This window comes from Blennius ocellaris (genome assembly GCF_963422515.1).
Source record: "Blennius ocellaris genome assembly, chromosome: 8".
Classification (NCBI taxonomy): Eukaryota; Metazoa; Chordata; class Actinopteri; order Blenniiformes; family Blenniidae; genus Blennius; species Blennius ocellaris.
The window spans coordinates 22,709,009-22,724,010 of NC_137657.1; the positions used below are offsets into that span (position 1 = coordinate 22,709,009).

Genomic DNA, 15,002 nt, shown 5'->3' on the forward strand with positions numbered 1-15,002 from the left:
GATATTTCAATGATCTAATCTAATAAAACCTCCTGAACTAAGGCCAGGCAGATTCTTTGCAGCATGCAGTCTAATCTAATCACACATGGGTGTGAATCAGAGTCATCAGCGTCAAATCAAATTCCATGTCATATGGTGACCATTCAGAAACTCCAGTCGGATCTGCACCCGTTACTAAATACAGTGCCAGACAGCAACAATCGTGGAGCGGCTGTCCACACAGCAGAGAATGAGAACACAGAGAAAACCTCACAGGATGACTCCAGAGATCCTGATTCAAATATGTTTTACAAACATCATTTCAAATTACCAGATAAAAGAAAACATCGACCCAAAGCAATTACACAGTAGATGCAATTACTTCTACAATGGGCCTGATTTAACAATACATGTGGTAAACCCCTGGAGAGAAAATGTTAGATCACAACTGAAGAAGAGAAATACTGATGTTTGCAAAGTAGTTTTAGCTGGAGATCAATTGTGTGACTTTTTGTGTGGGACTGACAAACGTCTACAAGCACAGAGAGACAGACAACCAAACACAATATGCTCAGTACAGATTCACACTTGTGTTTTTGAAATGTGGGAGAAAACCAGAGTAGCTGCAGAAAAGCCACCCACGCTCTGGGCAGAACATGCAAACTCTGCTGGCCCGTATTTTAACTCAATACCTTCTTCGCTATTAGAGTGCCAATCATATTTAAGTACACTCACTGAAAAGTCGTAATTCAATCAGAAATGTGCATATTTCATTTAATTTTACATACAATATTTCACAAGGAGGTTTTTTTTGTGTGATTTCCCAATCATGGATGGGGAATTGATCCATCCCCAAGGGGCAAAGCAGCACACTGAATAGTTCATGTGAAAGCAGTGGACAATAAGTGAAAGGCAGGTTACATCCTGCACAGTTCACCATCATAGCACAAACACAAAAAGACGATCAGAGACACTCGCATCTTCAGAAATGAATCAAACACACATCTTCTGAATCTAATAAGTACCTGGAGAAAACCCAGACAGACACAAGGAAATAATGCAAAGTTTAATCCAACAGGAGAGTTGAACTGGGGGCTCTGCGACGAATGACTCTGGTTGGAGTCTGGTTATGTATATTTTCGAGTCATGTTTTCACATTATGCTGCAACATTTGCAGTGCGATTGATTATCCATCAACTTCAGAAAAGAAATCTACAAGTAGTGAAACCACAAGCTCCACTTCACATACTGTATCACATATAGACGGAAAACACAATAGGCATGGTTCCTGGGTCAAAAGGTCACAGCACCCCGTTGACCTTGAGGAGCCTGTCAGGTTCAGCTCACATTTTCTTCATCATCATTACTTTGTAACCCTCAGTCACTGCTCAGTTTCAGCTGAATGTAGCTCTGAGCCAGGTCGGGTGAGAGCAGGAGACCGAGGGAATGAAGAGTCATGAGGAGTGAAATACAATCCCGCCCAGTGTGAGAAATCATGTGAGGCCATTCAGAACGGCCTTCAGCCACGACCCAACGCCAGTGACTTTTAGAAGCAAAACAGAGCCATTTTTTCAGGTTCACACCTAACCATTAGAGGCCATGTTGAGCTATTTCTGGTTTCAAGGGCAAGACTCAAAAACATGTTGACAGAAAGGAAAATAAAAGATTCAAAGAAACGGTAACAGGATTAGATCTATTCAAACCTTTAACAGATGCTCAAAAACCGACATCTCAGACTGTAATCATATTACATATATTTATTAAATTAAATTATTTGACACAGTTTTTAAGTCTGTAGATCAGGTTATCAACACATCTATCACAGCTATGACACTCAGGAGTCAAAAGATCAACACTGACACTATGAATCACGAGCTCTCCAGGTTAGAACGGAGCTGAATCCATCAGCGGAGCTCTTTGACAGGATCAGACATGTGTTTGGACTCGCGTCCAGGAACGTGGGGGGGAACTCGCCGTCGCCCAAGATCATTTACAGACCAGTAGTCTGTCAACATAATGGCTTGCAGATTTTGATGAAACTGTTGAAACTGGTTATAAGGATAGTGTGCTATAACAGACCTGATGATAGCTGTGTGAATCCTGGACTTCGCATTAAATCTGCATGACTTGATGGAAGTTTTCATGGACATTTTTTTCTTGGAAGCAAATTAATGATGAATGCAAGTGAATTAAATTACTTCCCTCAGGTTTTCGTTTGGTCTGCTAAATGCTCCTCAGATAATTGTATCCGGCGGCTGTTTATAAAAGGGAATACACTCATGTTGCACTTTTTTAAAGTTGTTAAAGGTGCAATGTGTGCAATCAAATCACATTAAGGTAACAACATTATGACGACAAATCAACACTTTATATGAGGAACTGAACTTAAGGTTGCCTTGTGGCTAAGCAATGACTGGAGGGATGAAGCAGAAGTGGACACCAAAATCCTATCTGAGGTCATTAAAATTAGATTTCCCTATTTGCAATCAAAACAATAAGAAATACATTTTCAATTTTCATTTTTTTCAGTCTGATAGCTTCAAAGTTATTGACTATTTGGAAGGTATACTTCTTACAACCTTAATACGTGTGGACTCAAATCAGCCCTTGTGTTGGTGAATATTGAAATATAATCGAGCCAAATTCTAAAACTCCCCACTCGTTTTGTATTTTTGTTGTTTTCTTTAACACCTGTACTTTGTCATATCAGACCTGGGAGGGCCCACAACATTCTTGGAAGTGATCGAGGCAGGACTTGACTGCCATCACCTACTGAATAGGCGTAGCATTCACACAAATAAATATCTACTCAGTAGATAATAGACAATACATGAAAGTCACACACTGAACACTGTCCATCAGTCTTCAAACAACCATGGACTGAAAACTTCCATCTGTTTTGGCTCTATTTCATAAAAAAGATCAGTTAAATCCTTGTTTTACGTTTTCTGTCTGTTCAGATTCGTTTTCTGGTTTGTAACACAAACGAGGGCAGCCTCCACTTACCATGCTGGATGATGCCATGTTCAAGAAGTCTCCTCCCCAGCTGCTCCGTCTCCTCCCTGGTCGCCATCTCCCCCTCCTGCAGCAGCCAGTCGATGAACTCTGAAGCCAAGAGCGTCCGCTCGTAGGAGACGCCCTCCTCCTCCCTCGTCTCTAATAGGTTGTTCTCTGTGTTCATCAGCCTGTGGAGAGAGGGACAGAAGGTTTAATTTGTAATCAGTTTGATTTTCCATCAGTGTGTTAACAGCTCAAATGTGAATTACCGACACCCTTACATCAACGTTACCACAGAAATAACTGCTTGTACCATTTACATCTGCAGCTATAGATCCAAAGCATAACAAGCCGTTGTAACAGAAAGGCCCAAAATGATCGTCTTGACATGACCCAATACTACTACTTCCCAATCCCACAGCTCACACTTGAGTTATTCTGGAAATGAACACCCTGCAGAGGGAATTTCCAACAGAGAAAGTCTTCCAAACCAGCAGCGCTGCCTGTTTCCAAACACTGTAATTTGCAGTCAAAGCACAAACGTTGCAGAAGAACTCTCCGGATCAGCCACATAAGTGAAGGATTGAGAATGGCACGTGGATATAAATTCATGTTGTTCCTCAAAGTTCAAACACTAAAACTGCAGATTAGATTGGAACGTTTACAAGGGAATTACATGAATGAAAAACTTCCAGCTTTGCTTCACTGCGTTAAAAACTGCTTTGACTTTGTGTGGTCAAACCTGGGTGTGAAGGCTCAATTGAATCAAATCATTGCATCTGATTACTTTGGTCTGACACATCATGTTTTGCAGGTTAAAAGTACGGCTGCGCCTTTATAATTAAAAGACTGTATTAAGTGGGCGACGTGCTCTCCTCTGGATGGCACCAGGTGACCGACTGAGTCAGAGTTGTAAAGGAATAAAAGAAATGCCGACTTGCCGAGAAAAAAAAAAAACACTCACACCCAAACTCGTCGCATACACACTCAGACAAATGTAAAGAGAGAGTTGCGTAAGAAACAATGAGCCTCCTGCGCCGTGTCTGGATGTGTCAATACATGTTCCGACGAGGATCTGCAACAAAACTTGTTGGATGAGTTTCACAGGGAAACAAATGACAGGTTTCATATTATATCCATGAATTTTAAGCTCCTTATGTTCAAAATCTCCTGCATAAATGGGTGAATGAAAACTGAAAACTTCATATCAATTCACTATTTACCAAAGATGAAAGACTTCTAGAAAATTGCAGAGTAATAAAAACTGTGGAAACTTTTTACTTGTCACTTTTTAATTGTCGGGCTTCGGTAAATAGACGAACCTACCAAACTTCAATAATCACTGATCTGATTCAACCAGTACAAGATGTAAAGTGGAATAAACTTCTGTACCAGTGCAGTTGGCAGGAGTGGAGATTAAAAGTAAAGACTACTGAGAAAAGGAAGAATTAAATAGGTTGGGAAACGCATATATAGAGATCAGCAGCACCTCCAGAGACCAGAACAATCCTGGACTCGCCACTGGTTGCTTAGCAACTGCTGCCAGGCAATAAATGGAGGACACCACCCATTATGAAAGGTAAATCTTTGTATTGACGCCGGTGGTTTATTTGGCCGGAACAAATTAAGCGATGCGTGTTAATTTTTAGTTCCAACGATACTGCGAAGTTGAGCAATGGCCGAGCACAGGCCACCTGTTTATTCAAGCCAAAACGGATAAAATTGCCTTATGTGAGAATTCAAGAAAATGGCAGCTTCTGTTCGAGTAAAAATCATTAAAAAGTGTGATCTACAACATCCTGATCCTCTCTGTGTCTTTCAACAAACTACGAAAGAGACAGTGCAGCAGCTGATCCACTTCAGCTGGCGTCACTGAACTGGGTTTCATGGTCACGTTGGATTCTTCAGACATCAAACATGAGTCAAGTGGAAAAAATAGAACAAGAAAATGATCCGAGGTCCGCACCTTGCGCCGCCCACCTCCCTCGGTCACGTAAAGTCAACACACCACAAAACACATGACTCCTCTGGATGTGAAATGTTGATGGATTCCCAGTTAAACGGAGCGACCGCTAAGTTAGCAGCACACAATACAGCATGTTGAAAGAGTCACACATGAAGCTCCAACGACGACTGAGTACACAAATTCAATCCGTTTAATCATGTTCAGTCAACATATCCCGAGTGACCTCCGAGAGACTGACGCAAGGTGTTGGACTTTGTGCTTTCAATAATGGCAGCTTGATGGTATTGCGCGACCCAATATATATTTATATATACAGTATGTAAATAAATTACAATAACTCAAAGTAGGGCACCTTGTGCTACGATGGCCTGAATATGAACTCGGAGAGTTCAGGCAGCATATCTGACTCAAAGTGCTCACTGTGATGTGGAGGGAGGAAAGGAGGACTTTCCACCGCTTTCAGCTCCGGTGTGTTTCATGCAGGTGGAGTACTGATGACTCCGCAATCTAGAATCTTATTTTAAAGCTAATAATGTGACTTTTTTGTAGTATTTCTATGGTTGAACCACATCACAGCACGGGAAAGAGAATTATTGCAAAGGCTGGATGAGGAATGGTACCATGGAACAAGCTGAGTGTAGGTTTTTCCTTAGATTTGATCTTTAAATATTAAACACATCTAAGCAATTTCTAAATATAGCTGGATTTCTACTGTAGAAAAAGTATTTGTGATTTGGATTCTAATACAGCTGCAGCCAAAATGAAATGTTAACAACTCAAAATGTACTGAGAAACACTATTATTACTGTAGGAAGCAGTTTTTCAGATTTAACTGCTGTTTTGTAGAGATTTACATCCTCAATTTAAGCAGGAGGTGCGAAGGAGTGTAAAACAAGAAGAAATCCTAATATATATATAATATAATTCATTAAAAAGTGAAAAAGCTCTGAAATGGGAAAGTTTATTATAATTATGTGGCTGGGTTGATATAATTATATGTAAACAATCTAACTATTGCTTATGAAGTTGTGTCACCACAAGGTGAAAGTAAAACATTCATTCATCAGTAATAAAACTTTGATTTTCTTTTTTAAATGAAATCACCAATTTCTTCAGATTAAAGCCTTCTGTGACCACTCATGAAGTGGAATTAAATGTATTATGATGTTCATACCCAGTTAAACTCGGTGCATTCCATTGTGAAACAAAGCATGTTTGTTTATGTTGCTGCTGATGTTTTTCAGTGTAAAAAAATATATATATATTCACTCGATCCATTATCATTTACTGTGTCATTAAACATAAAGTGTCCTTTTTATTTCTCATACTCTTAAAACTGTCTCGTTAAGTCTTTTAAGTGTCGCGAGTGCAAGTAAAAACTCTGACTAGAATATAGATAACTGAAAACATACAACTAGTACAATAACAAAGTATTGGGCTTATCCTCCATCTGACCTCTGTTGGGTGAGGCAAGTAGATTTTTTTTTTTTAAATAAAGTCGCAAGATTCTACTGATTTATTCAAATCACAATATTTTCCTTACAGATATGAACAACTTCTCATGATGTCCATATTTAAAAATACATTGTTGCACACAAATCTATTTTGTTCCAAACCAAATGACTCCAGTCACATTTCTATCACTCAGACTCTTTTATGGAAACGTGACTTTTCATTCTCATCATTTTAATGGTGATGAATTTTTACACTGTGACTCAGATTCACTTTGACATTCAATGGTTACATGATGGATGGATGGATAAAATAAAAAAAAAATTGTAAAATAAAAAAGAATACATTTGACTATATAACACTTAGAAAAGAATTGCTGGATTAAAATGTAAAATTCAGTGCATCAAACTAAAACGTCACTAAACAATAAACGAGCGATAGCATTGCATACTTATGAGAATGCTCCGCTCGTATTAGAATGCTGCTCCTCCAGCCTGTTTAGACAAGAAACTGAAGTGGTATCGCTTGTTAGTAAACTTTATTTCAATAGTAGCTTTGTTTACAAGATTTGAAGTATTTTATTTCAAAACAAGTTTCTCAGTGCAGCAGCAGTTGCATTTAATATGTGTGCACAAATTCATCTGAAACTTGCAGACCTGAAGTCAAGTATGATAGATCTCAGGAATGCATATAATTGTCCACCAGTTATGTAAAGTGTCCACTGTTGGCAGTCACAGATGAGAACAGCAAAACCACTGTATGAACCTTTAAGGATTGTGGTTGCATGAAGCTGACTAAAGTCTGAATAGCAGCATGGAGGAAAAAACGACTTTTCTTTTCAACTGATGTGAATTTTAGTCATTAAATATTTCTTGTAACTGATAAAAACTGACATGTTTATCCAAAGTGGAATACATGTGACAGCAAGCATGATAAAGTGCCTTGCCCGAGGACACAACATTGACAATCCTGTGACCACATAGGAAATCAACATGCAACCGACCGTCTCCAACATAAGGACTCGATAATGAGCATAAAACCAAAAACCGTACATGCAGAGGCTGTTAAGAATTGTGTAAATATTGAAAATAAACGCAACGCTTCTACACACACAGCTGCCACACAGTTGGTTCATTTATAATGGGTCGCGTCTCGGTCCTGCACACGACGGGAATGTGTGATGGTGATCAGACCGGTTGCTTTTGTGTTACGCCCCAAAAAACACCTGAGAACAGGTCAGACGCTGAACCCTTTGAAAGCGACTGAGCACAAATTATTTGCCATCAAAACTTAGTGAACTTAGACACACCTTTATGCACAACATGATTTGGACGTTGAATTGGGTAATAAATAGCTAAATAGGCACATTTTACACCTGCTGCAAAGTGTGACTCTCATTTGAGGCTCTGATGTGTAAAGAAGACCCAACCTAAGATCAATTAACATCTTGAACCACCTCCAGAGCATTATCAATAAAGCTATTCAAATTGACATTGTCATATGAGCAAACTCAAATCCTGCACATTAACTTCATTAACACAGACACACTCGCTCATGAATGAAGCTCCAGCTTTGGAAAAAAAAAACCTCTTTCTGTGGTTTTGTTTAATGGATTTTAAGTTGTCAATGGTATCAGAGATCAATGCGTTTGTGAGCGGAGGGCTGCTTAATGCACCAATGGAAAAACCTGGTTCTTCTGAATAAAGAGGATGACACTCTTTGTACAGTAGCACACACCGTGTTTAATATAGTCTTGTCAATTAAATAAAGAAGATTAATTAATCACACTTTTCTGTAATTAATCGCGATTAAACACATTTTTTCCTACTTAAGACTGAAGCTTGCAAAGCATATTAATTTATGGCAAATCATGGCATTTATGTAGAGTCAATACACAGAAAGTATATTTCAATTGAAAGACTATTTTTATAACTTCTTTTCAGCTTCAAGTGAAAACTGTTCCTCTTCACATTCAGCAAAAAAACAAAAAAAAAAAACAAACCCAGACTTGTATGTTAAAAGGCAGGTCCACAAACATGGCCAGTCACCATGGCAACGTGCTGCCTGATGTTTTGCTCAGCAGAATTACTTTTGTTGTCGTTAAATTCCAAATCCTCCAATGAGCCATCAGGCAACTTTTAAAAGTTCCCCCATCGTTACTCGGTATTCTGCTGCTCTGCAACCAGAGCTGATCAGTGCTGCTGCACCGGCTGCACACCCAGAAAAAAGAACAAATCCGGAAGTAAACAAAACTGCATCAAAACTACTTTCAACATTGTCAAATTGCCAAAATTAATGCATTTTATTGGACAGCAATATATTAATAATAAATAAATGCCACACAGGCCATTACTCCATGAGACATCTGAATGGATAGATCATAGTTCACGCCCAGATTTTTTTTTTAAACCGTCCACAGCTTTTTTTCTGTTTTCGCTGTAAAGTTTGTTTGTTTGACCCGCGTTTCCTAAAATCCACAATTCAACCTTCTCATTCACTGAAGTTGTTTCGTGTGTTCCGTAAGCAGTCTTTTTACCAAAGGACTGAATCCTACATTGTTGCACTTCTACAAAAACAGGAAACAGGAACAACAATCTTCCCTGAATAGGAGATGTTTACAACCAGGAGACCAAGAGATGTCAGCTTTCATGTTGCAGGGCGGCAGTTTATGCCACGAGTGTCACCGTGAAGCGATTCTAGTTCACAATCAAAAGCAACCACCAGCATAAGCCTGGGTGCGTGTGTGTGTGTGTGTGTGTGTGTGTGTGTGTGTGTGTGTGTGTGTGTGTGTGTGTGTGTGTGTGTGTGTGTGTGTGTGTGTGTGTGTGTGTGTGTGTGTGTGTGTGCTGCACCATGGTGATTACATAAACACATAGCTTCAAGAGCTGAGACAACAGATGTCTCTCCTTGGACTATTTTTTTTCCTTATGCAACGGCCGTGTATGTGTGAGTGTAGCCTGAAAAACATTTTTTTTTTAAATAAAAAAGTCTCTGTTCATCAGTGTGTCACTGTGTTTGTGCTGGAGAGGCATAAAGACACAGTTTACTTGTCTGTCCTCACACATACATTTAATTAGAAAACTGATAGACCAGCCACAGGAACAAGTTTTCTTTTTTTGATGGAAACTATTAGACTAGTAAACATTACTGGAAAACTGCATAATGGGAACAAGGCTGATGACAAAAAATTTAAAAAATTTATCCCATATTGCATCCTCCTAAAAACAGACCTCCTCTCTGTACAAATGCAATGAGTCACCACACGTGTGGAGGTCTCAAAAGATTATTATTATTATTATCATCATCATTGTACTTTTATCTACTGTGCAAACTGCTGCATTTTTGACGACCTGAACATGTTCAAACCTTCATGAAAATGTGCAAATATGTCAGTGGCGAACCATTCTGGTCATCGCGCAAGTGTCAAAATGGCTTCATAGCACCACCCGACATCGTTTTCACATTTGTGAAATCTAACTACGAGTAACTCATTCAACTTGTCTCACCTACGTCCAAAACATTTGGTAGACATGTACAGCATGTCCAGCTGCACATGGACCCCGTCTCCGTCTCTCTCCGTTCATCAAAGTGTCTCCGTCACAACAGACACTGATCACCATGAGTTGCCTCTCCCATTCGCTTTGTATGGGACATTTTTTCACATTGGATTTTTTTTTTTTTTCGTAAACGGTTAGCCGAGTTAACAAAAGTCACGGCAACCTATTTCCGAACGTTCTGCACATTTTGATGTGCATTTTGTGTCCGTGCTTCCACCAGTGCGGGATGAGTTTTGCGCTAAAAACATGGCACAAAAATTATAACAACATGAAACAAGTCGTCTTGGATAGTAATCTTCTCGCCTTCCCACTCAGGCAGGCACAATTATTGCTATTGTCATGAAAGACAGATGGAATGGGGGCCATTTTCTGCCCTGAGATGGTTCTGATACTGAAAGCCAACATTGCGACAGATGTCAAACTCAAGATGCGACTCGATGTGCCTTTTCCCCACAAACTTTACATAATCGCACTTTTTTCAACCCCCTAGTTTCATGAGTTCAGTCTGCACCTATTAGATCTCCAGTAGATTCAAGTGCAATGTGATGCATGAAAGCGAAGAGAGACCTCTGTACCACAACAGATGTGCCAGGTCAACAAAGAGCTGCATTGTGCTTGTTGATTGAAGCAGGTGATTCCCTACCTGAATTGACACCTTTCAAAACATGTGACAAAGAAGACATAACAACAAGACCCAACATCTTCTTTTACCTGGAAATTAAATGGTTGTTCATTCAAATATGATCCAACTATAGAGATACAAAATCTCCTCAAACCTGCTTAAGAATTAGACCAAAGACGCAATTGTGTGAAGATGTATGGATACCATGATTCCGAGGATACTATAGGATACTATACCATGAGGCATACAGCTGTGTCAACCTTTGTTTTCTGTTTGGATTACACAGTCCAGAGAGATGCCAGTGAAATTAGGGAGTGGATTGATGGTTGCTCAAATTTGACAGAGACCAGATCACAGTTCTTTACTGTTCTCCAGACTTGATGCTGGAACCTGCTAAAGGATAGTACCGAACACAAAGAAGCAAAGAAATGGACTCAGTCTTCCTAGCAAGGATTTTTCTTGTCACAATAAGTCCAAACAGCATCTGTTTCTTTGAGATTCCTCTCTGAACCAAACTGTAAACAATACTGAAAGATGTGGGCTGACGGGCTGTGTTTGTGTTTGTATGTGTGTGTGCTCGTGTCTCTGTGTGCATACTTTTCATAGATTCTCTGGCCCCTCATGAAGACCTTGGCTTCGCTATCCAGTGGGAATGTGCCGTCGTCCTTTCTGAAGCGGTAAAACAACTTCATGTCCTTAAACTCCCGGTGCTCATCGCAAACTGAAAACACATCATCATGCAACACATTTTAAGAAAAAACAGTTCAAAACTTCAGAAATCTTTACAATGTACATTCATACCACTTATGAATCTTGATTATTTATTTTTTTTCTGTCACTGAGCGGGAGAAGCTACTGTAAATTATGAACGTCCGAACCAAATATTGGCTCAATGTTCAATCAGGGAAGTATTGAAAGTGCATGAATATAGCAAATGCTAAAATCTCACACACACTCAGCTCTCAGCCTTACCATGGTGAATGATGCTCTGATCTAAAAGCTTCTGCATGATCTTGATGGCTGTGTCTCGATCTGAGGCCTCCTTGTGTTCGATCAGCCAATCAATGAGCTCCTTGGCTACAAAGCAGTTGGGGTACGTTCGAAGGTGGTGCCTGCGGTCCTTGATCACCTTCCCCTCATGGAGTCGCAGCCTGAAAACAACACAATATCCTTCAAATCGTTTTGTTTTTTGTTTTTTTTAAGTGTATACAATGAAGAAAAAAAAGCCTGCGTGTGTGCAACAGTTGGAAAAACTACTACCTTAGCAAAGGTTACAGACACTTTTTTTCAGTTGTGTATTGATGTGAATATATTGTTTGATTGACGATTCATGGATGCGATGGCACGATGGCTCATCTGCAGGTGGATAGTGGATAGCAAAAGAAGAGTCACTCATTCCCAGGCATTCAGGCATTTAAACCTATGGAACTGGTCCTGCTGCAGCAAATAAATTCCTCTTCAGTATACTCTAGACCAGTGTTCCCAACTTCAGGATCCAAAGTCACCATTTTCTGAAAATAAACTACCGAAAATCAAGAACCAAAACATTTAGATTCTTTCAAATGCTTTGAATTACAATGGGGGGGGGGGGGGGGGGGGGGTTGAACCCAATGGCATGTGGCATGTGGGAAATGTTTCCTTGCATGTTCAATTAACTCCATTCTAATTCAAACTCTTTTCATACACATATATTACATCAAACTTGATGTCTGCTGAGATGTATTTTGAAAGCGTGGGCCCAATAGCTGCTTTTGGTTTGACATTTTCATGCTTCCATGTGCCAATACCAATACCTCACTGCACAAATCACATGTTTTATCCTCTATTGTGGAGTGTGATTATACGCTACAGCAGCTTGCCAAAATAATCATTCAGGATGAGTATTCATCTCATCGTAAACTACTTCAATAACACACATCCAATGTTTGCTTGTATGATTTGAGATAGCAGGCAAGCTAATGATAGTGAATGTTAATAGATGATGTCAAACTATGCAGTGATTTATAACGTGGCTGTATATCTCTACAACTCAGTCACATGACGAATGACTCATGTGTCTGTATGATGCATGGGTCTTGGTTTCACATCATCAAGGTGACCTTGTCCTGAACCTGAGTGTTGTGAAACAGCCAAGTTTCCTGCAGTTCGCCAGTTCCACTCCATGCTGAGTCTTTGTGCCGCTGGCTAGCCTCAGTCCACATTAGCAATGACAGTCTTTGGCCAATTATTCTGCCACGACTTGCGATGGACAAACAAACTCAGCTGAACATTTTACAGACTTCCTATCCAACCCAGCCTTAACATAATCCAACTTAATCATCTCTCTCTCTCTGTCTCTCTCCCTGTGTGTGCTCAGTTTCACAAAGTTTCACAATTTTCTCCAAACAAAATCATTTCAAAGAAAAGCTGGAAAAATCCTCTCGAGTGCCGAGTCAAACGAGGAAAGAGAGGAGTGTTTCTGAATGGGTCTCTGGCTGCAAGTGTGAGAGGAGCCTCAGGCTGAAAACATTCACAGCCTCCGACTCTCCATCGCATTCAGCAACAAACTGTCTATTCACAACGAGGAACTTGGTCACAAGACTTACTACAGTAGCTGCATGTGCCTCGTGGCCATAAGAGCTGCCTTTCTGTCTGATTGTGAGCCTCAGACATGATCTGTAGTAAGACAAGTGTGTGATGGGCCCCGAAGGCATGCGAGGAGATGTTTAAAAACAGCAAGTGGACTGTCATCAGTGTGAGGAAGTGATTCATTCCCTTCTTTTTTTCCCCCCATGAGCTTGTTAACTTAACTTGTGAACAGATGAACTGACGGATACACCGTGTTCCGTCGTGAAGGGTATGATTTCTCATTCATATTAATTGTTAGAAAATAAGAGGTTTTTTTTGTTGATCTCCAGTCTGAGCTATCGTTTCTGGACAGTCTGAGTCGTGTATTAAAAGCAAAACACAGTCGTCACACTGTGCGGTGTATCTTTAAACCGTACAGTGTAACAACAGTGAGAATGAGCTCAGTGCGACTGTACTGAGGCACAGAGAGCAGTGCTTTGAGCTGAATGCTCACATCAGCATTTCAGCATGCCCACGATGACAATGCAACATGCTGGTACTAAGCAGGGATTGTGTTTACTATTTTGCCTCAGAGGCTTATCTTATTTATGATCTGAAGCACTGGACAGATTTTAAACGAAGATGGCAAAAGATCAGGAGGTTCAAGTGATTTCTTAATACAAATGGTTTATGGGCATTTAAATTAAACTTTGTAGCATCCATCGCAGTGTGATGGTTTAAAAAAAAAAATCATCTCCCTGTGGCTGGTAGATTTGAAGGTCATGGTGGGACCAAAGTCAGCAGAAGACATTCTGCTCATTTGATTTGTTGTGACGTTTCAGTCCAGATCAAAGTGTGGGTTGACTGACAGAACCGTACAGGGAGAGAGGGGGATGTGAAGAAAGAAACGGATGTGGGGCAAGTAGTGAGAAAAGTGCAAGTCGTCCAGGAGGGCAGCAGGAAAGGGACTATCACCCCGAACCAACCCTCGGTTCACTCACAGCCAGCAGAATGCCAGCTGGCAGTCGCAACGCTGAGCCGTGCCAGGGACACCAGCACACGGCGATAGACAGAGAAACACACGCCAGGGACTGAGAGAGCAGAACAAGTATGTGTACAGATCAACTATTTCAATCTGGAAGCGGCAAGGATAGAGTTCGGTACGCTGGTTCCTTAGATCGTGTCACATCATCCCTCAGAAACAGACAAACGTGGAAAATCATTGTTACACCGACAACTCCATCTGTCGCACTCGCACTTTCCTCATAGTTCAGCTGGGGGCTGACATTCCTGGCATTAGTGCCATGCTTTACCTACTGAGCCTCTATTCACTGATGTGGTGTGGTGTGGGGGGGCGGGGGGGGGGGGGGGGGGGGGTGAATGTCGCCAGAGTTACGGAGAACATTCTTACATACTGTACTGTAGGTCAAAGTTTATGTCTAATCAATGACACTGCCAGGGTTAGTGGTATAATTCTCTGATACGATCGACGGGCGGGGTTGAAAAGTCACGTCAGGTCAGAAGGTTCCTCATTCGCCATGCAGTTAAAAGACATTATTAGTGGAGCAGCAAACATGAAATCTTCTGGAGAGACGCGTGTTGTATAGGTGAGGATCAGCAGCGTGTGAGTGAGCGAGGAGGGCTGCGCATGTATGGGTGTCTTTGTTTTCTCTGTGCATGGTGCAGAGAGGCTGACATTTCAATGTAGTGCCAGTTTGCAGAGGGGGAGAGGAGCTTTAAGTGTGATCATTAACCTCCTGTCAAACAGGCTTAAAACACCCAACGCTGGGTAAGTGTGTCATGTCCTGTCATGTCCTTGTTCTCACCGATTTGGGACACAACCACATGCAGGAGTGAGCATGCAAGCAATCATTGCATGACT

General features: G+C 40.7%; 1 protein-coding gene across 2 annotated transcripts in view; it reads right to left on the minus strand.

The window, feature by feature from the left end:
* deptor (DEP domain containing MTOR-interacting protein) overlaps positions 1 to 15,002 on the minus strand; it is a 29,691-nt gene that overhangs the window by 13,421 nt on the left and 1,268 nt on the right. For both annotated transcript variants that reach the window (XM_080501656.1, XM_080501655.1), the window contains exons 3-5: positions 11,546 to 11,724; positions 11,171 to 11,294; positions 2,986 to 3,164 (exon numbers count right to left, since the gene is read on the minus strand). In XM_080501656.1, the coding sequence (XP_080357782.1) occupies positions 2,986 to 3,164; positions 11,171 to 11,294; positions 11,546 to 11,724 (482 nt within the window). The remainder of the gene's footprint in view (positions 1 to 2,985; positions 3,165 to 11,170; positions 11,295 to 11,545; positions 11,725 to 15,002) is intronic.